The sequence below is a fragment of the Neomonachus schauinslandi genome, chromosome 4, assembly GCF_002201575.2.
Source record: "Neomonachus schauinslandi chromosome 4, ASM220157v2, whole genome shotgun sequence".
Lineage (NCBI taxonomy): Eukaryota > Metazoa > Chordata > Mammalia > Carnivora > Phocidae > Neomonachus > Neomonachus schauinslandi.
In genome coordinates this window covers 89,083,671-89,110,309 of record NC_058406.1, presented here as the reverse complement: position 1 = coordinate 89,110,309, position 26,639 = coordinate 89,083,671, and the positions used below count along the sequence as shown (strand labels likewise).

The window sequence follows — 26,639 nt, the reverse complement described above, 5'->3', positions numbered from 1 at the left end:
CAGTGTTGGGGAATTCTTGCTTTCTGATCGACTATCTGCCCCATTCTGAAAATGCTTTTAACTGACAGTATTTTAAACAGTAGTTGTTTAGAGTTTGAACCTTTTAGCTTCATTTCCTCCCCTTACATATATGACATATGTCTTTTTCTACGCATCAGGCACACAGAGAATATGCTTCTGTTAGCATTTTTCTCCAAAGCATAATATATCACAGAGCTGCCATTTGGTTAGTAAATATTCTTGCTAAAACCTCATCCTATACCCTGTCATTCTGGTTGGTTTTGGGACGTAAGAAACTTTAAGACCGATGGCCTTGAATAAATCCCTTCAACTCTTAGTGCTTTTACTAAAGTAGGAAAGATAGCTACTGGACCTCCAAAACATTGATCATTGTGCAACAGCTGCTTTTGGGCTCTAGGAAGCTCTGAGATAACTTAAGCCCCAGCAACCTCACTGTTTCTACTTCGTGCACAGTACTATTTTCCTCCTATACAGGAAATAGAAATAGAAATTCTTTAAGGAAAAAGCCAAATTGAACAGAATAAGAATTGAGAAGGTATTTTTCTGTGCATATTTTTGAGCTACTCTAACATTCCAGCCTTAGCTATAACCTTTAAAAGAATTTATTATGTTTTAAAATATTATTTTAATTGGAGAAGGGACTAGATGCATTCATAACGATAATTCGTGGGAATATAAATTTGTTGACAGTCTTATTTTGCAAAGTGGATTCAGTGCTGGAAAGAAACATACCAACTCATTTTATTTTTAAAATGATATAATCATATTAAATACAGGGCTCTGGTTTTAAAATTTCAGGTCTATACCATGTAAGTAGTTACTCATATTATTAATTAAAATTTCATTTGCTTTCAAAGCTGTTTAATTTTTTGCTTACAGGCACATAATGTGCCTAACCAATTACTGTTCATTTAGGAAAGAAAAATACTCCCAACCAGACTGGAGTGCCAACTCCATTTTTCTTTGCAGATCTTGTTGGAGAAATTATTACTGAGTTCCAGAGTATGTTAGGTATAGACTAGGACTACAGTTGTCATGATCTGTGTTCTGAGGCTTTATAGTCTAAAGCCATGCCTCAGTTGAAATAGAGAATTTGGCAATACGTATATACACAAAATGGCCCCAATTGCCATTATATTTGTACAAGCAGAATTAGAAAAGAAATACATTTAAAGCTTTTTATTAACTTATTTTTAAAATTTATTTTTTAATGATGAACATTCACACAGACTTTCATGCATTCAACAGACATTTATAGAGAGACTCTTGGGTACCATACACCATACTAAGAATAGACAGTGGAATAATTTGTGGTCTCTGACCTTGTGAAGTTTATATATATGTGGAGAGGAAACATAATAATACACAATTTATATGCAATCATTTCTGTAATAGTAATTCAAAAGGTAATGGAAACACAGTGGGACAAGGGGAATTCCCAAAGGAAGGGTAGCTTTTTCTTTGTACAAATGTGCCATCTGCCTGCCAAGCTCACCCAGAGGGGGGTGCTCATTCTAGGTCACAAAGAGATGAAGTACGGACTAGCGGCAGCCCTGGGGTGCTGGCAATTTGGAATGGCGAGGAAGGAGAGCACTGGGTTGTGCTTGTGTTTATGATCAGGACAAGGAGTGTGGGACTATTATTTTGTAGGCAACCAGGTGTTATTGAAGGATTTTGTTTAGCAACAAGTACAATAACGTTGATTAAAGCATCTTAGAAACATATGCTACCTATATAAAATTTAGAACATTTAGATAAGCAACAAGTTCTCATAATTTTGCAAACCTGATGTAGCTACTCTTAACATGACGTATCTTCACAGACTTTTCTCTGCTTCTATGTACTTTTTTTTAAATATAAATGAGGTCATCTTGTATGTACTACTGTTTTGTAACATGCTTTTCTCCCCTCAACAATTTATTTGAGCGTAATTCCGTATCTCTAAATAGTCTTCTATGACATTATTTTTAAATTTCAGCTTCCTTCTCAATTATAAAGATGTACCCTAGATTTAATTTAACCAATTCTCTATTGCTATTCACTTAGATTGTTTTCAGTTTTTTTCATATCATAAACTGTATTGGAATGAATGTTTGAAAGATAATCCTAATTATGTTTTAGAAATTAACTTTTTGTTATTTAAAATTCCATAAATGTTTATAATTTGAATAAGTACTTTTTAAAGTCCCATTTCTTATGGAAAAAACATTTCATCCACACCACATCACGTGACTATAGTCATGTTGGCAAGTTCTCTTAGTATAAATACTGTTTTTCTCGCCATTGTAGGTACCTCCCCTGAACCTTTGATGAGGTTATGTTCTCTTGATTTGTACTTCCACAGCACTTGCAAGTTTTCTACCATAAAACTTCTAATGCTTTATTGTAATTGCCTGTATAACTTTCTTTTTCTCTGTCAGATTCCAAGTTTTGTGAGGGCAAGGACACACGTATCTTTGTTACTCTCATTCTCAGCACAAAGTTAAGAATTTAGAAGATTTTTTTTAAAGTAATAAATACAGAGATAAACGGGTATCTTAGAGAAAGATGAACAAACAGAAGCTGACATCCAAAATACCAACAAATAAATTATCTCCTAGGGTCTCCTTTACTTTGTAGCCATAGTGAATGATGAGTTTCATAAAGGGGGAAAGGGGATATAAAATGAGAGCTGCCCTGTGTTTAAGAGGAAAGCTGTAAGGCCACTGGTCATTGTGGTAACCTGATGTGTCTTTGTGTCTTTCTGTGAAGAGGTAGATGATGTCTAGAAAAACTGGCACATGAATTAGTTTCTTTTCTATTTACCTTATTTCAAACCTTAAAATGCCATCCCTCCTGTGATAATTAACATGAAAATAACAATTCTACAACTCAGCCCAGCAAAAAAAAAAAAAAAAAAAAAAGATCTCCAAGTTTAGCACCTTGAAAGGGGTGTTCACCATCAATGCTGTTATGTGAAGGATAATAGCTATGTGGAAAAGGGCTGCAAAGAAGGGAATTCCCCTTCTAAGCATTGCAGAGTTTGACATGCCTGAAATTAAGAGAGAGTCAGACTCAAGAAGATAAATCATGGAGTGGGGAAATTCATGATGAATCAGATTATCCACTGGAATACTTTTTAGATGCCAAAGAATTTTAATTTCAGTTGAGTTTTTTTCCTCTTAAACAGGGATGTTTTAGAAGCTTTCTTTTGTGTAGAGGTCAGGGAACGAACAATAGAACGTTTGCCTTTTTCCATTTAGTGTTCTGGCTATTTGTCCATTCCGATGGTGAAGAGGGGCCACGAGAAAGGTCCGATTTAACCCTCCCCACTTTTATTTGTTTCTCATTGGAGGCTTTATTCGTCAATAGATTTTACAGAAAACTTTTTGTATTTTTACACTCATATGTGAGAAGAAGCCCTTCAACAGGAAACAAAGAACCAGGTAGTCCTGTATCCCTAAGACCTAATATAGAAGCTGATATATAGCTGCTTAGTAAGGATTTCCTTAACAAATATGATTAAACTGGGATAGGTTTCTATAGATTCCCAGAGTGTTATATAAAAACAAAATATTTTCGTATCTATGTACTTACATGTAGTTATATTTACATAAAAACGTGAGCCCTTTCTCAAGCAGCTACATTGTCAGTACTGACAGAAGAAACTTCTGAATCCCAGGTGGGTTTTTTGTGTGTGTGTGTTTTTTTTTTTTTTTTTTAAATGAAGTGTAAGTGGTTCTTTTTGACAGGAGCCTCTGTAGCCATTTCTTTACAAAAGTGAATTTCTTTGAATTTATCTAATCTATTTCCTATGTGTAGCTTTGTGAAGTAACAAATCAAACCTTTTAATCTCTAGCTATATGTTTTATAATGGTATTTTCTATATATACATGTTAGTAACTTTATTGAGACCATTTATTTGAAGAGGAGTGTGTTTTCCATTAAGAAAAGATACATTGAGGGGCGCCTGGGTGGCTCAGTTGGTTAAATGTCTGCCTTCGGCTCAGGTCATGATCCCGGGGTCCTGGGATTGAGCCCCACATCAGGCTCCCTGCTCGGTGGGGGGTCTGCTTCTCCCTCTGCCCTTCACCCTGCTCATGCTCGCTCTCACTCTCACTCAAATAAATAAATAAAATCTTAAAAAAAGGTATATTGAAATATTGTGCCTGGTAGGAGAATTGAGGCAAAATGACATTTAATGAAACTCTCATATCTCATATAAATAGTATGCCAGAATGAAAACTAGCATCCTAACTGCAGCTTTTCTAGTTATATTAGTTATATTAGTACAGTGTGACTGTACTAATAGCAATTAGTGATTTCTATCGTGTGATTTTACTAATAAACTGAGTATTGAAGTTGTTGGACGTACATTTTCCTTAGTACCTGTGAAGCGCCTGGAAATATCAGAGAATAACAAGTATGAAAACTGTGTTTTAATTTTCAGCTGTTTCATGTTTATACTTAATATACTTTCATCGTAAGATGTGTTGTGTGAATCACACACACACAAATTCTGTCACAGTGTTTGCATTGAATCATGTGTTTTGCTATACCTCTGGGATCTGTGTGGAACTTCAGATGACCTCTGTGGCAATGTCATGCTGAGATCAAAAGTAATATGTTCAAGGTTAGATGAACTACTGTGGTGTCTAAGAGAATATATATACACACCCAGAGGCAAGTCTCAGGACAAAACGTCAAGAAGGATTAAGTCCCTGTGTATAACAGTTCTTTCTGGGCCACCCTCTTCTGTAACACTCATTATTACCTGAGAGAGCCAGAAAGGGAAAGTACAGAGAACATAGGTTTATGAAATTTGAAATACTGCTTTTTTTTAAAAAAATAATTTTTTATTTTTAGGTCACGACTTTAGAGATGTGGAATTTGCTCATAAATGTCACCTTTGTACCATACTGACCTCACCTTTGTTGGATGGTTTTGTTTCATAAACCAAAGTCTTACTTTAATTATTCAAGGAATGGAGATGTCTTTCCTGGAAAGTGTGTAATAGGTTATGCTGAAGCTGAGGTTAGGCTTGTACGCAGGAGTGACGGGGACTTGTTTTCTGCTCTCTGGGGACCCATGTTGAGAGTGTTGTTGCAGGACTGGCATGTAGCCAGAGACACAGAGGAGAAAGCGCACTGCAGCCAGCGCAGGGAGCTAGGCTAATTTCAGTGTAACAGGAACTCCCATCCGTTAAAGAGCTCAGCACCTGCTCTTGCATCCATTGCCTATTATTCAGCAAATCCAGACATCGTCAAATGATGAAGATCTAAATAAAGTTCAGAGGAGCAGCAGCACTATTTCAGTGCATAGCAAGTTATATTTGCTAATTTAGTCACTGAAAATCTGCTTTATTAAATGTTCCTTACAGCCTTCATGATTATACAGGATAAACTGTGTATTAAAAACTCTTCAAAGTAGTACATCATTAGCTAAAGAAGCTTTTTTTTTATTTAAAAAAAATTTTTTTTTAAATTTTATTTATTTATTAGAGAGAATGAGATAGAGCATGAGGGGGGGAGGGTCAGAGGGAGAAGCAGACTCCCCGCTGAGCAGGGAGCCCGATGCGGGACTCGATCCCGGGACTCCAGGATCATGACCTGAGCCGAAGGCAGTCGCTTAACCAACTGAGCCACCCAGGCGCCCTTAAAGAAGCTTTAAATAAAAATTAAAAATACATCTGTGAAACATTTCAAACATACCAAAAATGATATGATAGATGCAGATATGCTTGCTATTAAGAGCAGTCAAAGGCGAAAGATTTATGCAGTCTGAAGAAACAAGAGTAAATAGTAACATTTTGCTGTTTGTTAGGTCCTGTTCAAAGAGTTCCTGTTTCCTTAAATCTTCAATGATGTTTAGCATTATTGATTTACAATATTTTGCCAATATAGAGAGTATAGATTGCCATTTCATTGTTTTAATTTCTCTCCCCAATATAACTACCTGACAATGAGCATCTTTTTTAATGGTGACAAATTTATTGATCTTTATTTTTATTATGTGCTTTTCGTTTCTTGTGTAAGAAGTCCTTTTCTAATGCCATAAGGATGGTTAAATATATTCTAAAAGCTCTACAGTTTTGCTTTTCACATTTCATCTTTATTTCATCTGGATCCATGTGTGATTTGTTCTAGGCTCTCTTACCTGTTCCCTTGGCCGATTTCTCTATCCCTATTGTAATATACCACACAATTTTAATTACTATACTTTTTAGTAATTACATTGAAATTAAAAGTATTTTGTGTGGAGATTATTTGATATTACTAAATAAAAATATTTTCTTATTTTTTGCAACATTATGAGGCATAGGAGGAACACTGGACCTAAGTTGCTTATGCAAACTAGGTGATACAAATAATTTATTGGAGAAAAATGGTTACCCAGACCCAGTTAAGGGCCAGCCATCCATTGGCCCATATCATGGGGCAGGCACTGTGCTAAATGCTTCATACATAATTATCTCACAAAAACCTTATTAGTATATTAATATGTCCATTTTCCAGACATAGTAATGAGGTGTTTATGGCACTCAGCCTTAGATCTGTTTGACACAAAGCCTGTCTTCTTGACCGTTATGCGTATTGCCCTCCCATATGGGCTCCTCTCCATAGTTTATCTCCCACACGAAAAGAACATATTGTTTTCAACCTGGGTGACTTCACACTGTAGGTGACTCATTCAAACCTGAGCCTCCTCAATTCGTCTGACATTGACGTTTCATCTCCAGTGACCTCTGTTCCTTCTCCATTTCAGCGGTACATCCCCACAGCCACACCTTGGGCCTTGTCATCACCCAGGATCATTCCATTTCTGAAACATTAAGTTCGAGGATCTCTTTCTCACCCCAATCTTAGAAGCTTCCTGATCCTTGACCCCTCTGATACCTTTCTATTTGTCAGTCCCCTCCTGTGCTTTCTCCCTTGCCTAATCAGCTTAGTTTCTATGGTCCAACATGTGAGACAGTCTTCTGTCTATGTTTGAGTCTATCTCTCTTTACTCACCTAGGTGGATTGCAGAGTCCTGCTGAACAAAGTCATTCAAGCACAAAGATTTGTGCCTTTTCAAATGTGGAGAGATTTATATACCCTCCCTATATCTGGCTGATGCCTACTTATACTTTAGTTTCAGCTTAGAGTCTATTTCTCCCTGAAGTCTCCTCTGAGCTCCCTGGGTTAGGTGCTTCTGCTGAGTACTTCCATAGCGACATGTCCAGTATTACCACAGCAATGTCCGACTGTGCGAGAGTGTATGCGTTCCTCTTTGTCCCTACGAGATGCTAAGTGCTTGAAGGGGAGGGACCTTACTTCTTACCCATTATTGCAGCCCTAATACCGCTCATATTTCATTACAAAATGAAACAACCCACATTAAGTTAAGGAACCAACCAAACTTATAGATGAACATGTTTTAAATCTCTGTAGATTCCAAAGTCACATACTCATAGGAAAGTATTTGTAACCTTTCAAAACATTTTCAAACTTGTTTTCTCACTGTTGTGTGAAATCATGATATTTGGTCTTGGCAAAATTTGACAAAAACAGAGGTATATTCTATAAAGATATTTCTGTTTAGGAGAGAGAAAAAGAGAAAGCAATTTGAAAGACAATGGCAAGCTTTATATATCTGGTATACTGGAGAAGTAGCTTATGAGTTTATCTGTTTGAGGAAATAGCCCCTACAGAAATCTTAGAATTTGATATATAATGTACTATTTCTGTTGCTTAGGTGGGCACTCTGGATTTTTTTTTTAACTTTGTGTTTACTATGCCCTCTTGGATGTTTAATTAATCTTGATAACTAAAAAGCAGAAGTTACTGCCATAACATATTTCTTAGTGGCTAAAGTGCTTGTGAGTACAAAGATCATAAATTGTTAAATTCTTGAAGATAATAAAGAAATATTAATTTGTTTTTCATCACATATTTATTTTTATTTAAATTTTCTTAGTTAACATACAGTGCAAAATTGGTTTCAGGAGTAGAGTTCAGTGGTTCATCACTTATATACAATACCCAGTGCTCATCACCACAAGGGCCCTCCTGAATCCCCATCACCCATATAGCCCATCCCCCACCCGCCTCCCTCCATCCTGCTTCAGTTTGTTCTCTGTTGTTAAGAGTCTCTAATGGCTTGTTTCCCTCTCTCCTTTTTTTTTCTTTTGCCCCTGCCCATATGTTCATCTGTTTTCTTAAATTCCACATATGAATGAGATCATATGGTAATTGTCTTTCTTCGACTGACTTATTTCACTTAGCATAATACCCTCTAGCTCCATCCACGTCGTTGCAAATGGCCAGAGTTCATGCTTTTTAATGGCTAAATAATATTCCATTACACGCATATATATATATATATATATATTTACATATATATATCTCATATCTTCTTTATCCATTCACACATATTTATTTTAAAATTAACACTCAATTCTCATAAAGTAAAAATTTCTCTTGAAAATTAAATCATTCCTTGTTACCAAGTTTTAACCACATGCCAGGCACTGTGCTTGAGGTTAATAAAACAAAGATGAATGATTTACACAGTGTCTACTTTAAAGACAAAAATAATTCTTTTGGGATTTTGTAATGAATAAAATCTATTTTTCTATAGAGTTAAAAAATTTTTACAGAAAAAAAGATAGGAACTCTGCTGTCACAACTTCTAATTCCTAGCTTCAAAGGGCAAACTAGGATATCCTTACTGTTGGAACTTGAAAACAAATTCTGTAACTAGGTTTTCAAAAGAGTTATAGGTCCAAGGGAGATGGAAACAGGGGCCTCAACAAATGTTTATTGAATTTATTGAACAGAGTTACTAATTTATGTTACTCCACAGAGCCAATGCCAATATACGGATTTATGCCTGCTTTTTGCCATACTTGAGCTCAATCAGACCTCTCTGCTCTGACTTCGTTAATACTAGGTACTCAGTGCGTGTATATTGAAATAATTATTTTGGTACATACTAGGTTCAACCATAGAAAATTGCCCTTTTGCACTTAAAAAACACTCAGCAGCAGCCAGTTCCTATGGTTCAACCCAGGATATATCCCACTGCTATGATGAGATGAACACCGAGATGAACACTGGCAAGGAAAGAGACATTTTGTTCATTGTCTGGAGGAGTTTGTCTTAATTAAGGAGTGAGAAACATCTAAATGAAGTGATCAGGCTCTGTCCAAGAACTCAGGAGAAGGGCATTTTTAGGGTCAGCCATTTTCCTGGTGTATAAAGTTAGTGAGAAATCAGTGATTTGGTTTTAGAATTAAGTGTCCTATTAGTGGATTATGTGTTATATTCAGGTGTTTTTGTAGACTGTAATTGCATGTGAACTTTGTGTTAAATGTCACTGGTATATTGAGAAGTAAGGCAAAACTAAAAGTTCTATTTTAGTATATTGCATTCTAGATGATTCATAACTTCTTGGCACAATTTCTTAATATTTTAACATTTGTAGTTTTCTTTGTAGTCTACATTCTATGCTTTAATAATTACTACTTTTATATTTTTTATTATATCCTTAGGATGGGGGTTCCATTTCATTTTTATTATTTTTCAGATGATTGGAAGCAACTGTATGTCTAACCATTTAAATAGCTTATTCTAAATTTGAACAAGTTGAAACCATAATTCTGATACCTAGGGTTGATGAAAGAAGCTTTTTGTGTAGAAAAAAAAAAGATAGAAAGCTAAAAATTCAAGGAGAGAATAACACCTTAAGGAAAGTAAGAACAGAAAAAAAAAAAAAAAAAAAGACCAGGCAGAGAATAGTATTGAATTGATAGAAGGAGAAAAAAAATGAAGACTTGGAAGGGCAAAGTATACATACACACACACAATCCCTGAAGTCAGTATATTCTACCTACTTATCCAAATATCTTTTTTTTCATTTCCAAATATCTTGAAAGATTAAAAAGGACAAAAGCTTATAGGCAAATATCTTAATTTTTTGGTATTCCCAATCAATTTATAGGAAGGAAGTAAAATATATACTCACAGTTTGATAATCCCAAGGCTGTAGAGGTTTTGAAATGAAATCTCTGAACTTCCTATAATAGTTTGATGGGTCTTTTGTTGCTTACTAGCATTCCCCAATTTTTTTTTTTTTTTAAGATTTTATTTCTTTATTTGACAAAGAGAGACACAGCGAGAGAGGGAACACAAGCAGGGGGAATGGGAGAGGGAGCCCGATGTGGAGCTCGATCCCAGGTGCCCCTAGCATTCCCAAATATTTTGAATCTGATTCTTTCCCAGCTTCTGTGGGGAAAGGTGGTGATTTATTCATTAAGTATTAAGATCGGAAATAATTATGTATAAGGTTTCCATAATCTTCCCTTTCCTAGTCAACCCAGGATTACACCCTTAAGTAGGTGACTGGTGTTGAGAAGAACATCATTTTTTGCTTTTAACTAGCTATGTGCATTGGTGGGAAATGCGCATAGTTTTATATGTAAACGAAATTGTTTGAGTGAATTATCCTAAGAACTTTCTTTGGTAGAGTCACTATTCATGCTAGTGTATAGTGTTTCCATTGTCAGAACACTGTTATTTCAAAAGAATACACAACACGGTGGGGTTTCTGTTATCGTTCCCTCTCCTTACTATATATAGATAGTGTTAAGAAGGAATGTTCCTGAGAAGGGGACAGTGTTTTCCGTGTATGTATATTCTTATATAAATATGTTGGTTGTTGATTTTTGGCCCCAGTGAAAAGGAATATAAACAAAAATTTTACCACATTCAAATGAAGATACACAGCCGCCAGCCTCCTCCTATGAAATATCACTGGTTTTGAGCAATAGTTATACATTCATTTGATTTCAAACTGATACATTTATCTACTCAATCTGCTCACATACAAATATATAAGATTGTAACTACGTGGTATCTGACTTGAATTACTTTTTCACTTCAGAAGAAGGTTAAGGAGGGGAAAAAAAAAATCAAGGTAAACAACAGGGGAGAGACTAAACCTCAGAGCTCCCTGCCAGCTATTGTGATGGCCTTGGATCCTGTTTGGAAGTGGGCTCATACAAGTTTATAAAGACTTAGGAGGTTGGACATTCTTCCAAGTTAATAATTTCATTATAGTGCCATTTTGTAAAGAGGAAATGGCTCTTCTACTCTTCTGTTGTCCTATTTGAGAAGTTTATTATAGAAGAATGTTTATAAGAAGGGTAAAGAGATTGTGCAAGCTATGTGCATTTTTATGTAGATTTGTTGATTGTTTTCTGATCTAAGGGCTCCTGGCCTCAAAAAGAAAAACAAAAACAAAAACAAAACTGGCATATTGAAATGATGGTCTAGAAACATTTGCTTTCTCTGAAACTTTGCCAGTCAGTGATACCAATTGCATATGCTCTTCATTTTAACGTATAAATCAATAAACCGTATCTGCACACATCTGAATCTTTTGGGAATACAACTAAATTTGTACCCTACTACTCAAGCAAGTGTATCACAGGAAGGAGGGAGGTTGAAAGAAAACAGAATAATAGAGAAGGGCCAGGGGAATGGAAGGGATGAGACTAGAACACACTGTTTTAGAAAGTATATGCTACTTTCTGTGTTAGAACTTGTGTTATTTTATGCCAATTAAGCAATTGAGCATATAGTAATAAAGTATTTTTCCCATAAATGATGCAAGCTACCTAACTTAAAGAATATTTAGGATGAGTATAAATTATTAAGAGAGTCATTATTAAGGACTTTTCAGGAATATGTTCACAATTTTGTACATTAAAAATTTCATTTCCTGCAAAATTTCAGTTACATGTAGCCCATTGATAGTTATAGGTAAAACCACAAATGAAGGGTGCCTGGGTGGCTCAGTTGGTTAAGCGACTGCTTTCGGCTCAGGTCATGATCCTGGAGTCCCTGGATCGAGTCCCGCATCGGGCTCCCTGCTCGGCAGGGAGCCTGCTTCTCCCTCTGACCCTCCCCCCTCTCATGTGCTCTCTCTCTCTCATTCTCTCTGTCTCAAATAAATAAATAAAATCTTAAAAAAAAAAAAAACCACACAAATGAATATAGTTAAAAGCAAGTCAAAACTAGTGATGAAATCAATTTGTCCAACAAAAACTGAACATTTTTATTAAAAGCTAAATTTGATTATGAAAACGTTTATCATGCAGACGTAGGCAGTACAAATATATAGAAAAGGAGTGGAGACATAAAGAGGTAAACAAATCACTATATGAATTATAAATTAGGGTTCATAATATAGACTCTCTTGAGTGTGCCCACTTGCTCAGGGTGTTTAAGCAACTACAAAAAAGGTCAGTTATGATGAAAAACAGTGTACAAGGGTGAGATTGGAACAAGATGATTGGAGCATTATCAGGGGCCAGGAAATACATGGTCTGGTAGGTTTGGTCCAGGAACTCAGATTTAATTCTTAGTGCAGTGGGAAGAGTTTTAAATAGGAGAATGCTATTATAGAATTTATATTTTTAAAAAAAGTTATTCGTATGGCTATGTGAAGGACAGCCGAGCATCCTAAGAGAGTGGATTAGGAAAGGTCAATTTGAAAGTTAATGCTTGAATGAGCAGTAGAAATAAAGATGGAAAGAAATGGTTGATGAGAGAGCCATTTTGGAGGTGTGCTCTAGTGTGTGCGTGCGCATGTTTGGAAGGGTGGCTCCTAGGGAAGAAGAGCTAACCATTTTTCTTTCTTCCAGAAAAGTTCATTGAGATAAAGAACATAATCTTTGTCACCAAGGTGGTCACAGTCTAGCATACATAAACTCTGCAGAAACCGTAGCAGAGATGCTTCTGTCCTAGTATGTATGTTTTGTACTGGCTAAGGAATTTTGATGCAATAAGTGGTGGTAGAGCAGTGAGCATGAACATCTAAGAGAGCATCTGTTTAAGGCACTTAACCCACGCTTAAGAGAATGGTGGTAGTTTTCTCAGCAGGAGTGATATTTGAATCTCAAAGAACAAGAGGAGTAAGTCACATTGTTCCCCTCCTGGGTGTGGCATGAGCTGGGTGTGCAGATAACAGCAAGTAGAGCCAGGAAGAAGATGTAGCATGTTAATGAGCACCTTCGACCTATTCAGTAAATTTCAAAAAAATTCAACAGGATACATGTATGAAAGGAGTGATAAAATGAGGTAGACCATCAAGACTATATGTATCAATTTTGAATTTCATTAATTGCTTTCATGTAATGTCACTGACCATTTTTCTGTCCCTCAGGTACTTCAAGCTCATTCCAACCTCAGGCTTCATGTTTATTGTTCAGATTGCCTGTTAAATCCCCCCCCACACACCCCCTCCCAAATGATTACTGCTTTCTCCTCAGGTTTTAGGCTTTCTTCTCCTAAAGAAACCTCCCACCTTCAGCCATACACACAACCTGGTCACTCTCTGATCCAGTACCTGTTTCTAAATGATTCCTTATAATACATCTATATAGTATTATATCCATTTGATTTTATTTGTTGTCTCTGCTAAAATATGAACTTTTGAGGGAGGAACGTGTCAGTCTTATTTACAGCTACATTCCCAATACCTAAGCCAGTACCTGCACATGCAAGACCTGTAAATATTTGTTGAATAAATGAATGAATTCATTGAATGAAGAATGAAAACTAAGTTATTGCAAAGTGCCTTTAATCATTTTTGCTTATACTTTATCTTATCCCTTAGATATACTTTAGGACTGGACTGTTAAAGTTTTAGTGTGGTTGCAAGAAAGAAACATGCTCTGTTGCTTTGGGGACAGGGGTTTCTGCTAGAAGGGTAAGAAAATGGCCCAGGACATCTTACCAATAGTCACTCCAGTCATTCCTTTCCATGAAGGGGAGGAGTACAGCAGGCTTTATGGGACTTTTTCAGGACCAACAGTTCTGGAAACTAGTGATCCCAGTCACCTCTTCTCAGGAGTCAGAAACCATGGTTCCTTGCTGACTTAATATTTATCTGTGTCCTGCTTTCATGTTCTATAGGAGCAAATATGATTGGCTTGTTTCTCACTTTCCATTGAGGACTGCCCCTTCGGACTGTCTCCTTTCAAGCCTCCTCACATGTTCAGCAGCTTTATTGCAACCTTTGGCTTAATCACGAACCTCCCTGATGGACTCAGGTGTTGTCATAATAGCAGAATGATGTGGTTTACGTGATTAAAACTTTCTGTAGAAAGAACCGCATGTGGCTACTTGCCCACAGATCCACGGAACTGCGTGTGGACGTGTCAGGCACTGAGAGTGCCATCGATTGTCAAGCCCAGTGCATTTTGTTCTGGTCATTGAGGAGATTTGAAGCCCTGTCTTTAGAATATATCAGCAGGACTCTTTACTTCCTCCTAGAATTCACCTAATCCTGGGGAGCACACAATCTTTCACCACTTGAAGGGGGAGTTCTACCTCCTCTTCTCCTGCTCCCCAAGATAATGCTGGACACCCAGCCGGATTCAGATAATCCCCAAACATGTATCAGTGCCTATAGGAGATGTCTTCTCTGCCACAGTCCTGGTCCCTGCAGATTCCAGATGATTGATGAGTCTTCAGCCAGGAGGACTGAACTAGCAGTTGGTGTATAGGGTTCTAGTTACAGTTCTGCTTCTCGCTAGCTGTTTGACTTCAGACATTGTTATTTGCCACTTTGAATCTTAGTTTTATAAGGTAGAAGATGAGCTGGTTGGAGTAGTTTCTTATGTTCTTACTTTGAAATTGTGTGATTGTGTTCTTTTTTCTATCTTCAAAGATGTTGAGATAGCTCAGGCTGTGTTTTTCAATTGGCCTCCCGACACCCCTAGGCTGTGGTCATTTTGCAGGGGTCTGACAAATACAAGGCACATTCTTGTAGAGCTTTAATCTTAAGGATTTTAGGGAAACATTTCTTTTCACTAAAGCGCACATATTTGATGGAACAGAATATTAAATTTGTGTGGATTTTAAAATAACACATGAAATTTTGTATTGATTTTGTATTTGGTAGCCTATAAAATCTTTTTAGTGAATGAAGAAAAAAAAACTTTCAAAAGGTGTTATATGTTTCATCCTTGATTTACTAATACTCCTATAAGTAGTGCCAAAGAGTGCGTAGTCAGTGTTTATAAAGTCGAAGGAACGTATCTCTGTCTGATCCTTGTTTTTATAAGAGGAGTGACAGTGCTCTTTCCCTCATCTGATTCATCATTGTTTATAAAAGGAAAGAGTAGCCTTCTCTGGGTGAAAATTTTTGAAATCATTGATGGGGAGTGTTCCCTTTGTGAACAATTAGTTCTTTAGACCAGTTTGTTTTCCACCAAATTGTCTGTTTCTGTTGTAACACATGGTTTCCATTATAAGGCTCCTTTTGCTTCTCTGTGAAGACCAACAAGTGAATGAAAGTGCACTGCTTAGTTGGAAAGAGCCCTAACAGATGTGGTGGGCAGGGGAAGCCCAGCATCCTAGCTACCTAAATTGTGAGCTGCTTTTTCTGCTCAGCCTGGTCATCAGACAAGATTGTTCAGTTGTGAACTTCTATCAGGAAGAGCCCAGACATTAAAGAGGATTTAGTTGGCAACATGTTGTTTCGCTGTAGCTTTCTCAAAAGCAGGTTTGGAACCCTTGGTCATGATGAATGGCTCATGTAGCCACAAAGTGTGATTCCCAAACCTGGCTAGGATTTGGAAACCACACCTAGGAAACTTATAGAAACATGTGATACATATTTCAGGGTTCTGAAGACATACAAAAAACATTCCCTGAAATGCTTATAGATAGGCGTATTTTGAAAAATTTCCCACTGGACAAGAGCCCATGCCCAGTTGTACTGTATTTGAGTTCAACTGCCTCGTCAGTAGATTGTAGGCTCTTTCAGGGCAGGAAGCATGTCCTTGTTCTGTTGTCAATCCACCATGCCCAGAACTCATGGAATGCTCAGGACATTGAAGAAATGAATGAATATGTGATGCTTGTAATCAGCTTCCCAGGATAAACCAACTACATTCTCTGACATCTTGTAGAATTAATTATTTTTTAATGTGGCTGTGTTTGGATTTTAAATTAGGCCTCAGAGGTGAAAGGCCAGCACATTACTGACAGCCCATTTATCCAGTACATAGCACTCTTCTCTAAGTTATCACCCAGGGAAGCCCATTGCGTTAGGACAGTGATATCAGCATCGTGTATAAATGCTGATCTATATTGTGGCCATCACTCTTTCTTAAAAGCCAAGTGGTTGATAGTGGTACAGTAGGCTGTTCACTGAAGTTTGAGGGTTTATGTGAAAATTGTCAGTGAAATAGTTTATCTCTGGCAAACTTTCAAATACAGTTCTACTTAGAAATAACTTTAAAAAATTACTTTTAAAAAATTTCTTGGCATGTGTCATTCTTAGTGGCATTGGATTCAAATCTGGAAGGAAATCTTCAGAGCCCCTTTCACTAACATATTGTTCTGGAAAACTCTAGCATGCCTTGTAATTACATTGGCTTCAGTTTTATTTAACTGGAACCTGATAACTATTACTAGAGGATAGCCGTAATTTTAATATTGCCGATTCTTTAGTTTGTTAATTCTTCATACTTAAGATGACTTGGGGACCTTGTCTCATTTAAGACTAAGTGTAATGACTAGTGTGAACAAAAGTTAAAGGGCAAAACTGTCCAGAAGTTGTATATCAAGGATGTGTAGTTAGCTGTACAGCAAAGCATTTGTTGTAGGGAATGAAACAAGCTAAAATAACATTTGGCAGAAGCGCTAATTAGTCTTAGCCATTTTAATTATATTCCTTTAGATAAAGATAAGTGATTAAAGTTTTGGGAACTTCCTACATTGCTTAGCTGTACATGTTGAAATTATATATGATTATTTTGCATTTAATATCTGAAGGCCGTTGCACGATAAATTTTCAGATTTTGATCGCAGCCCTCTAACTGTACCAACCTATCCATTATAAATGCTGTTCTGGAGCAGAAAGAAACTAAACAATGCTTGGGTCTGTGTTTACCCAAGAGGAAAGAAGCAGCTTTCTGGGATGAGTTGTGATTTTATAATATAATGGAATTTATATTTTTAAAATCAGTTTTTAGAATAACTTTTGGTTATTTCTGATTGGTCATAGTTAATGAGGGAAACTGTCATCTACTTTTGTAGATTTATAACATTTTGCATCTCAGAATTCCTTGAAGTATGGATAGCTAAAGGAAAATATGAATAACTAGGGATTTTAAGCCTGAACAAATTTTGAAAGGCTAATCTATAAAAAGGAGATTTGCCTTCAGCATAACTCCAGATGGAAGGAGGCAGGTCAATGGAGAGAAGTTACACAGGGATTTTGGAGTAAATTTTAGATAGAGCTTGTTAATAAACTATGCCCAACAATGAGTTATCATAAGGACATGTAGTGAATGTTCTGTGCTGGACATTTTTAAAGAGAGGTTAGAACCTGTCAGGAATATTTTATAAGGAGAGAAGAAAACCTGCAGTAAATCAACACTAAATGGCTATTTGAAATAGGAATATGTGTACATCTAATTTCTTCTCCATTCTTGATCTCATTTATGAGGTGGGATGCCTGCTGTGGGATTAGATTGTGTTAACAATTATACTGATGGTTGAGTGCTGACATGAAGTTTAACCCATTCTCTCTTCTTATTTTAATTGCATTTTTATCTATCCATTAATGGGATTATGTTCACCTTCTTAGCAATGTTACTGTGTCTTTCTTTTCTTCTTCTTCTTCTTTTTTTTTAAATAAAAGGAATGTAAGCCATTCGTAAGACCAGTATCATAGAACTCCTATTATATGCAAGCACCAGAGGCAAGGTCAAGGTGTCAGAATTCGTCATGTCACAGTGGCCTTACTCGATCCCTTTTATTCTTTGATCTGGAGCCCTGTTGCCCTGATGACAGATCATCCTGAAATGGGAAGTGCTGACCTATCAGAAATAAATAGCCAGAGATTATTCTAACAAATGACTAAAAAATATAAATTCCATTATAAACTCCTAACTCATTCCACACAAAAAAAATATGAATCAAATAAACGCTGTATTTTGAAAGTCACTTATGGCTGAATTCAGGTTAGTAGCAATGTCTTTTTGGCAATTACCTGGGCTCAACCATCATTCTTGGCAAAGGTCACACAGTTTTGTTTTAAGAATGAGGTCAGCAACATACCTTATGCTAGTGTGCTCCTAGATCAACTTCCCAAATGAAGTTCATAACCAAGAAGAAAGTCATAGCAGAAGAGATACAGTAAATGAAAAAGTTAGCAATAAGTAAGACTGTAAAAATCAAGTCCCATCATTTCAAAGATGACTTAGTTCTAGGTAAGTTTTAAGACTACTGAGGTCTTGTTTCCTGACCAGAGTATATTAATATATGTAAGACTTTAAATTTTAGAAAGGATTTTAGTAGGCCATGTGTAATGGGCATTGCAGTCCATCAAAAAAGATAAATAAGGCAGCATTGTTCCATGCCTTACATTTCACAGCCTTCTTTGTCGCCTGGGTATGCCATATATTAATCCCTAATTTATATTTGGTTGGTGAAGTGTCATTAATTTTTTTCCCCTAGATACTCTACGCGTTTTCAGGCATTTTTTTGAGAATGGCCTAACTTGGGCATGTTGGCAATCATAGAACTGTTGTTTCCATCACGCACTGCTTGATTTTGTCTTGGTGGGTCTTGGCCACAGAGACAACCACAGGGAAGGCCAGAGCCCTTCCAAGCACTTCACTGGTCCCAGTCTCTGAGGCCACATCAGTTATTTCAGGTTTAAAAACTCTTGTTTCTTGCCTTCAGCCTTTATTTTAAAACTGACATAAAAGCAAAATTATCAAGGGAGCCTACTGAATGAAATGCTTTCCTTGACTTAAAAATGCTCCATAAAACTGGGGCTAACCACAACTCTGGCCCCCAACATGGAACAACTATCATTCAGATCAGACTCTGTTTAAAAAAATTCTACTTTAGACTGCATCCTCTTCCATCTTTTGAACTTCTAAATCAGTTGTGTGCAGGAAATATTTAGGTTTCATATAAAATAAACAACAGCAACTTGATAGAAAGCATAAACTAAGCTCTTTCTCTCCTCATGGCATATACAGCGTGTTGAGATCAAGTCTGATAAACACTTGACTGAGTTCTGTCGAGTGAGTGTTGTTTTTGGGAAAGACAATAAAGTCTGCTGTTTGCGTAAGGGCGCCACCTTATAGCATCTGGTCGGGAAACACTCCACGAAAGATGTGGGATGAAAGTCATCCCTCCAGGGGTTCTGGGGCACAAAGGGGAGCTGTAGCAACTTGTAACATGCCTTAGCAGCTACAGCCGCTAAATTGGGGTGAAGGGCCCAACGTTTTTCAGTCCTCCTGCCTTCTGATGGATGGGTGTATAAGAAAGTGTTAACTAAGTTCTGCCTAATTTACAGCCGCACTTGTTTTCTCCCATCTGGGGGGGTGGTTGAAAAAAGGATTGTGAGGACTCTATTAAATTGTTTGCAGGAGCATTCCATGTAGATATTGAGGTCTGTGTAACCTGGACAACGTTTTCTAGGTAACTCGGACATCTAGAACTGAATGACCATCACACATGCTCCTCCTCTGTCAGGCGCAGCATTTCCAGCCAGTTACAGCTTTACTGTGGTCAATCATTAGAATAAAGAGTCTTGACATGTAATAAGCAATGGCTTGAGTTCCTGAATGTGCACCAAATATCATGTTTGAGTGCTCTCACTCACAGGAGGGAGCATCTTACCTCTAAATGAAAAGGTGACTGTGAAGTTGTCCATTTGTGACCAATATTGGTGTAGTTAGGCCTGCGTGCAATTGAAGCTGTTCTCAAAAATGAAATATTGAACTGAGGCCTTCATTGCATGTTCTTCGAAATACAAAGAAAAAGGATGGACCTGTATTTCAAGTGTTGTTGATGCTATTGGCTTAGACATGTTCTCTTTATTGGGTCTGTTTTGCAAGCCTAAATTTGAGCCTGAAGAATTTCTCCATATAAATGTCTTAAGTATTGCAGTGGCACATCCATCACCTTTTTGCTTTTGAATTACAAAGATAACCTTAAGATATGAGCCTTATACTGGGCACTGTGATACATACACAGAAAGGGTGAGCCTCCTTAGTGATGAAATCAGCCAGTGCCCAAGAGGAAAGTAATAGGCAGAAAGGAGAGTTGATGAAAAAATTGATTCTTTTCTTTTAAACTGTACGTGATGTGTTTTTTATGAAGCAGGTATCAGCTGAAAGAAATATTTTTTCAACTAAAAAGAGATTGATGGTGAGGCAGAGGCAAAGTATGTAAGGGATTAAGGGATAAATATGTGTCTTATTCCATTACCTTCTCAAATAATAAGGTTGAAAAGCATTCCATTGTAGTTACTTCAAATGTTTACTTGGCCTTGGTGCTATTAAACCTTTTTAATGTTAATGGCCTTGCTTTTATTTTAAAGTACTTTCAGGCTTCACATGTCATTATTTTCTCAATTCTAAAAGTTGTGTTGCTTATTTTCAGGTTTACCAAAGATGCAGGTCATTAAGAACTATGCTGGAGCACCACCCCCAGCTCTTCATGAAGGACCCCCACTGCACATCCAGGCAGGGGATACAGTTGAGCTTTTGAGAGGAGATGCACACAGTCTGTTTTGGCAGGTACAATCCAAATGACAGCGGTTTGGTTTGGTTTTTATTCTTACTTAATGGATGATTTATTGCTGCTTAAAGAATAAAGCTCTTTCGGGCGCCTGGGTGGCTCAGTTGGTTAAGCGACTGCCTTCGGCTCAGGTCACGATCCTGGAGTCCCAGGATCGAGTCCCGCATCGGGCTCCCTGCTTGGCAGGGAGTCTGCTTCTCCCTCTGACCCTCCCCCCTCTCATGCTCTCTCTATCTCATTCTCTCTCTCAAATAAATAAATAAAATCTTTAAAAAAAAAAAAAGAATAAAGCTCTTTCTTTAGAAAGTGACTGCACGCTTTCAGCTTTAGAAATTTTACATGAGGTGGGGGAAAATATTTTTTATTAGCTTTCCCATGTTTACCAATGCCAAAGTGGCGATGAACATTAGAACACTAAAGAAAAATAGGATCAGTGCTGTGAATCATAATTACCATTTTTATTAAAAATTCATACTTTGCCAGAGCATTTTTTCCAAACCTAGGACCTGTGGGGGTATGATCTAATTTGCATTGCTTTAACATATTAACGGTTCATTTCAGGGAAACACCTAATTAACTTGCCAGTGGCCATTTCTGGCCATATTTGATTTGTGCCTACCCACAGAAATACTGAAGTTCTCAGAGGTGCTCTGGGCTTTATTCATGAAATGTATGAAATGTGAGAAGTAAGTGAGCATACTGATGTTTGCTGGTGATGAAATCTCTCTTGTCCAGTAAGCCTATATTTGGTTGAAGGATTGTGTTAGGCGAGGGCAATATGGAATAGTGTTAAGATTTGATAAAGCTGGGTGGTAGAACATTGCTGTTCACGAAAGTATTCTCTATTTACATGCGTATTTTAGAAATATATCCCAATAAAATTAAAGAGTTCGTTAAAAATCTATTGTGTGTTGAGGGAAAAGGGCATGGGCTTAAGAAAAAGATTAGCACATAAGTGAAATTTGGTTAGGGGTGGAGAGAGCAGGGAAGAATTAGTGGATAATAATCCATTGTGTACATGTATAAATGATAGTTATTTTGTTGGCTTAAAACTATTTATGGTCTGCCATTTTGTTACAGATGAATGCTTCTAGATTGAACATTTATCTCCAAGCACTGTAGCCAATGCTGTGGCCAATGAGTTTTCCAAAACTCCATTATTCTTCTTTAGTAGCCTACCCTTCTCATACCTCGTTCTTTCCAAAAGTGGAAGAGATAGAATGACGGACTGAAATTCTACCCACTCTTCAGTCCAGTCCTGCACATTCCACCCCAAAACAAAACATAATTGCATGTGTACCTGTAAGATTCCTCTAATTCAAGACTTTTTTCTTCGTGGTTTTTTCATCCCACATTTCATCAGCTGGCTCTTGACTCCTACATTTTCAACTGCATTCTCTCCACTAGCTCCTTTTCTGTGGCAAATAAATATACTTAAGCTCCTCCCATCTTAAAACACATTAACTCAACCTTCTGTCTTGTTATGTTAGTGTGGAGACTCCCTCTTCCAGTCTCAAAACTAAACTTCTTGAGAGAGTAATCTGTACTTGGTCTCTCCCTCCTTATGCCCTATTTATAATGTAGTCCCCTGCAGAAACTACTCCTACTTGGATCACTAATGCCACTTAAAAAGTATTGCAATACATAATACACTGCACATATTTGAGTGTGTAATTTGGTAAGTTTTGACAAATGAATATACAAGTGAAACCATCACTAATCAAGATGATAAAAACCAGCCCCCAAAGTTTTTGTGTGTGCCCCTTTATAATTACCCCCTCCTGCTTCTACCTGTTGCCCTTCCTCAATCCCCAGGCAAGCACTGTTCTGCTTTCAGACTATGAGTTTGCATTTTTCAGAATTTTATAGAGTACATAAAAAAAAAAAAAAAACTTTATATAGTGCATCATATAGTATATATAAGTTTTTGTATGGCTTCTTTCACTCATAATTATTTTGAGATTAAACCATGTCTCTTTGTGTAACAATAGTTCTTATTTTTTTAAAACCACTTTATTGATTGTATAATTGGAATACAAAAAACTATATACATTTAACGTATGCAACTTGACAGACTTGGAGATAAGTATAAATCCTTGAAGCCATCACCATAGTTTATGCCGTAAACTATCCTTCACCTCCAAAAGTTTCCCCCTGCCCTCTTCATTTATTTTTTTTATATAATAGCATTTAAGATCTAGCCACTTAGCAGATTTTTAAGTACATAATACAGTATTATTAAATACAGACTCTATGCTGTACAGTAGATCGCTAGGACTTACTCATCTTGCACAATTTGAACTTTGTACCCTTGGACTAATACTGCTCCATTTCCCCTTTACACCGGCCCCTGGCAACCACCATTCTGTTCTATATTTCTATGTGTTTGACTATTTTAGATTTTTCACATAGGTAAGTATAGGCAAGGCACAGAAGTAACCCAGTGTCCCTCAGTGATGTGTGTGTGTGTGTGTGTGTGTTTGTATACACATATACACACAATGGGATATTACTCAGACTTCCAGAAGAAGGAAATCCTGCCATTTGCAAAAGTGTGGAAGAACATGGAGAATGTTATGCTAAATTAAACAAGTTCTTTCTTCATATTGCTTATTATTATTCTAGGTATGGGTATAGCACAATTTATCCTTTAGCCTATTATGACCAGTCTGGGGCTATTACAAATAAAGCTCCTATGAACTTTCAAGTATAAGTCTTTATATGGACATATGCTTCATTTTTAGGTAAATACTGAAAGGGGAATGGGTGGATCACATGTAGATATATGTTTAACTTTTTGAGAGATTACCAAACTATTTTTCTAAGTGATTTGACTATTAACAGTCCAATAAGGGAGAAGGAGAAAGAATCTCAAGCAGACTCCCCACTGAATGCGGAGCCTGATGCAGGCTTGATCTCACAACCCTGAGATCTTGACCTGAGCTGAAATCAAGAATCAGATGCTTAACCAACTGAGCCACCCACTGCCCCCTAGTTCTTAATAAAATACATTATTTCCACCTATTTTCTCCTAGCTTGTTGCCTTTTTATTATCTTAATAATGTTGTATATATATATAACAGAAGTTTTTACTTTGTTGTAGTCGAGTTTAATTTGTTACTTTAAGGATCATGCGTATGGGCATTGTATTTAAGAAATATTTGCCTACCCCAAGGATACAAAGATATTCTCCTGCATTCTCTTCTAGAAGTTTTATAGTTTTAGGCTTTATATTTAGGTTTATAGTCCATTTTGAGTTATTTTTGAATATGTGTTCATTTTTTTCACGAATGGTATTCATTTTTTCACATATGGAAATCCTTGTGTTCCAGCACCATTTGTTGAAAAGACAGTCATTTCTCCACTGGATTGCCTCTGCACTTTTGTAGAAAATCAGTTGTCTGTGTATGTGTTGGTATGTTTCTGGATTCTCTATTCAGTTCCACTGATCTCTCTCCATCTTTAAACTAATACAATGTTATTTTGATTATTGCAACAAATAATGTCTTAAAATCAGACAGTGTTGGTCCTCCAGATTTTTTCTTTCCAAAGGTATTTTGGCTCTTCTAGGTGCTTTGAATTTCATATGAATTTTGGAGACATGTTTTTTTTTTTTAAGATTTTATTTATTTATTTGAGAGAGAGAGAATGAGAGAGCACATGAGAGGGGGGAGGGTCAGAGGGAGAAGCAGGCTCCCCGCCGAGCAGGGAGCCCGATGCGGGACTCGATCCCGGGACTTCAGGATCATGACCTGAGCCGAAGGCAGTCGCTTAGCCAACTGAGCCACCCAGGCGCCCGAATTTTGGAGACATCTTATCTCACCAATAGAAGGTTGCTGCAATTTTTATTGGGATTATGTTGAATTATAGATCAGTATGAGAAAACTGACATCTTAACAATATTGAGTCTTCTGACCACTGAACATGGTATATCTCTCCATTTATTTAGGTCTTTAATTTCTCAGCAATGTTTTATAGTTGTCAGAGTGAAGGACATACACATCTTTGTCATATATCCTTAATCATTTCATTTGATACTATTGTAAATGGTGGCTTTAAAATTTCATTTTCTATTTATTGCTAGTGTATAGAAATATAATTGATTTTTGGAAATTGATCTTTTACCCTGCAACCTTGTTAAACTCACTTATAGGAATTCTAATTAAATTAGAATTATTCTAGCAGATTTTTAAAAAAGATTTTGTGTCTCTCTCTGTCAAATAAATAAACAAAATCTTTAAAAAAATAAAAAAATAAAATATAGACAATCATGTTGTCAGTGAATAAACATGGTTTTACTTCTTCCTTTGCAATCTGAATGCTATTTCTTTCTTGCCTTATAACAGTGGCTAGAACATCCAGGAAAATGTTTCCTAGAATTTGGGAAAAGGTACCTATTTCTGATCTTAGGGGGGGGAAGCATTAAGTCCTTTACCATTAGTTATGAGGTTATCTGTAGTTTTTTATAAATACCTGTTATCAAGTTGAGGATGTTCCATGCTAGGCCCAGTTTGCTGAAAGTTTTTATCAGTAATGCATGTTGGATTTTACCAAATGCTCTTTCTGCGTTAATGGAAATGATTTTATCATTTTTTAAATTTATTAATTTGGTGTATTACATTAGTTTTCCGACGTCTAACCAATCTTGCTTTCCTGAAGTAAACCCCAACTGGCTATAATATATTGTCCTTTTTATTTATTGTTTTGTTTTCTTGTAATGTCTTTGTTCAGGTTTGGTAATAGTTTAACACTCAGAGAATGAATGGGAAACTGTTCCTTTCTCTTAAATTTTCTGAAAGAGTTTTTTTAGCATCAGCATTAATTTTTCCTAAAGTGTTTTATAGAATTTATCAGGGAAGCTCTTTAGGCCTGGGGTTTTCTTTGCAGGAATTTTTTTTTTTTTAATTACAGTTCAGTTTCCTTCATGAATATATGGCTATTCGGGTTATCGATTTCTTTTTGAGTGAGCTTTGGTAGTTTCTGTGTAGACTCTAGCAGTGTCCCCTCTCGTTTCTGACATAGGTAATTTGTCTTTGCTTTTTTTCTTGATCAATTTAATTAGTTGGTTATGAATTTTATTGAACTCATATGAGGTTTTGTTTCATTGGTTCTATTTTTCTATTTCTCATTCCACTGATTTCTGCTCTGTTCTTTATTACTGCCTTTTTATTTGGGGTTTAATTTATTCTTATTTTTCTATTAAGGTCCTCACTGCTTTGAGAATTCTCTTTTCTAATACAGGCATTTAGTGCTATAGATTTCTAAGTACTACTTTTGCTGCTTCCTAAGAATTTTGATATGGGTTGTATTTTCATTTTTGTTCATCTTGAAATACTTTCTTTGGTTTTTTTTTTTTTTTTAACTTATGGGTTATTTAGAAGTGCATTATTTAGTTTCCAAATATTTAGGGATTTCCCAGATATATTTCTGTTTTAGCGAGCCTATGCCTCTGGACAATGAACTTCACAAGTGTTGTTTGTCATTTTTTTTTTTTCTCCCTGCCATGGTGGGACAAGATGGATAGAGTGAGCTAGAGCTGAGTATTTCCTTTCCCTGGGTCAGTTAGACTCTGATAATACCCCAGCAGGTCAGGCTTCCTTTAACTCGTTTTTCCTGAGGGCACGTCTTGTTAAGAAGAGCAGAGTGGGAGCACCTGGGTGGCTCAGTGGGATGAGCATCTGACTCTTGATTTCAGCTCAGGTCATGATCTCAGCGTCATGACAGCTAGCTCTGCATGTGGGGCTCCCCCCGCTCATCAGGGAGTCTGCTTCTTTCCCTCTCCCCCCACTCACATGCGTGCACGCTTGCTCTCTCTCTCAAACAAATCTTAAAAAAAAAAAAAGAGCAGAGTGCCTTTTCCCCTCCCTCTTCCAGAAGCTGGGGATTTTTCTCATATTTACTGTATGAATCTGGCCAAGCTCTTAAGGGTAGTGTTACAGTATTGTGGGTTTCCCCTATGACTGGTCCCCTGGACTGTTTAACTCTTAAGAGTTGTAAGCGCTGGACCTTCAGCAATTTGTCAATATCGGTTCA

At 36.8% G+C, this 26,639-nt stretch overlaps 1 protein-coding gene across 1 annotated transcript in view; it reads left to right on the top strand.

Annotated features, from left to right (window-relative positions):
- The window catches only part of VAV3 (vav guanine nucleotide exchange factor 3), a 352,065-nt gene that overhangs the window by 270,295 nt on the left and 55,131 nt on the right, over positions 1-26,639 (top strand). The window contains exon 20 of the mRNA XM_021690322.1: positions 20,469-20,605. Coding sequence (XP_021545997.1) covers positions 20,469-20,605 — 137 coding nt within the window. The remainder of the gene's footprint in view (positions 1-20,468; positions 20,606-26,639) is intronic.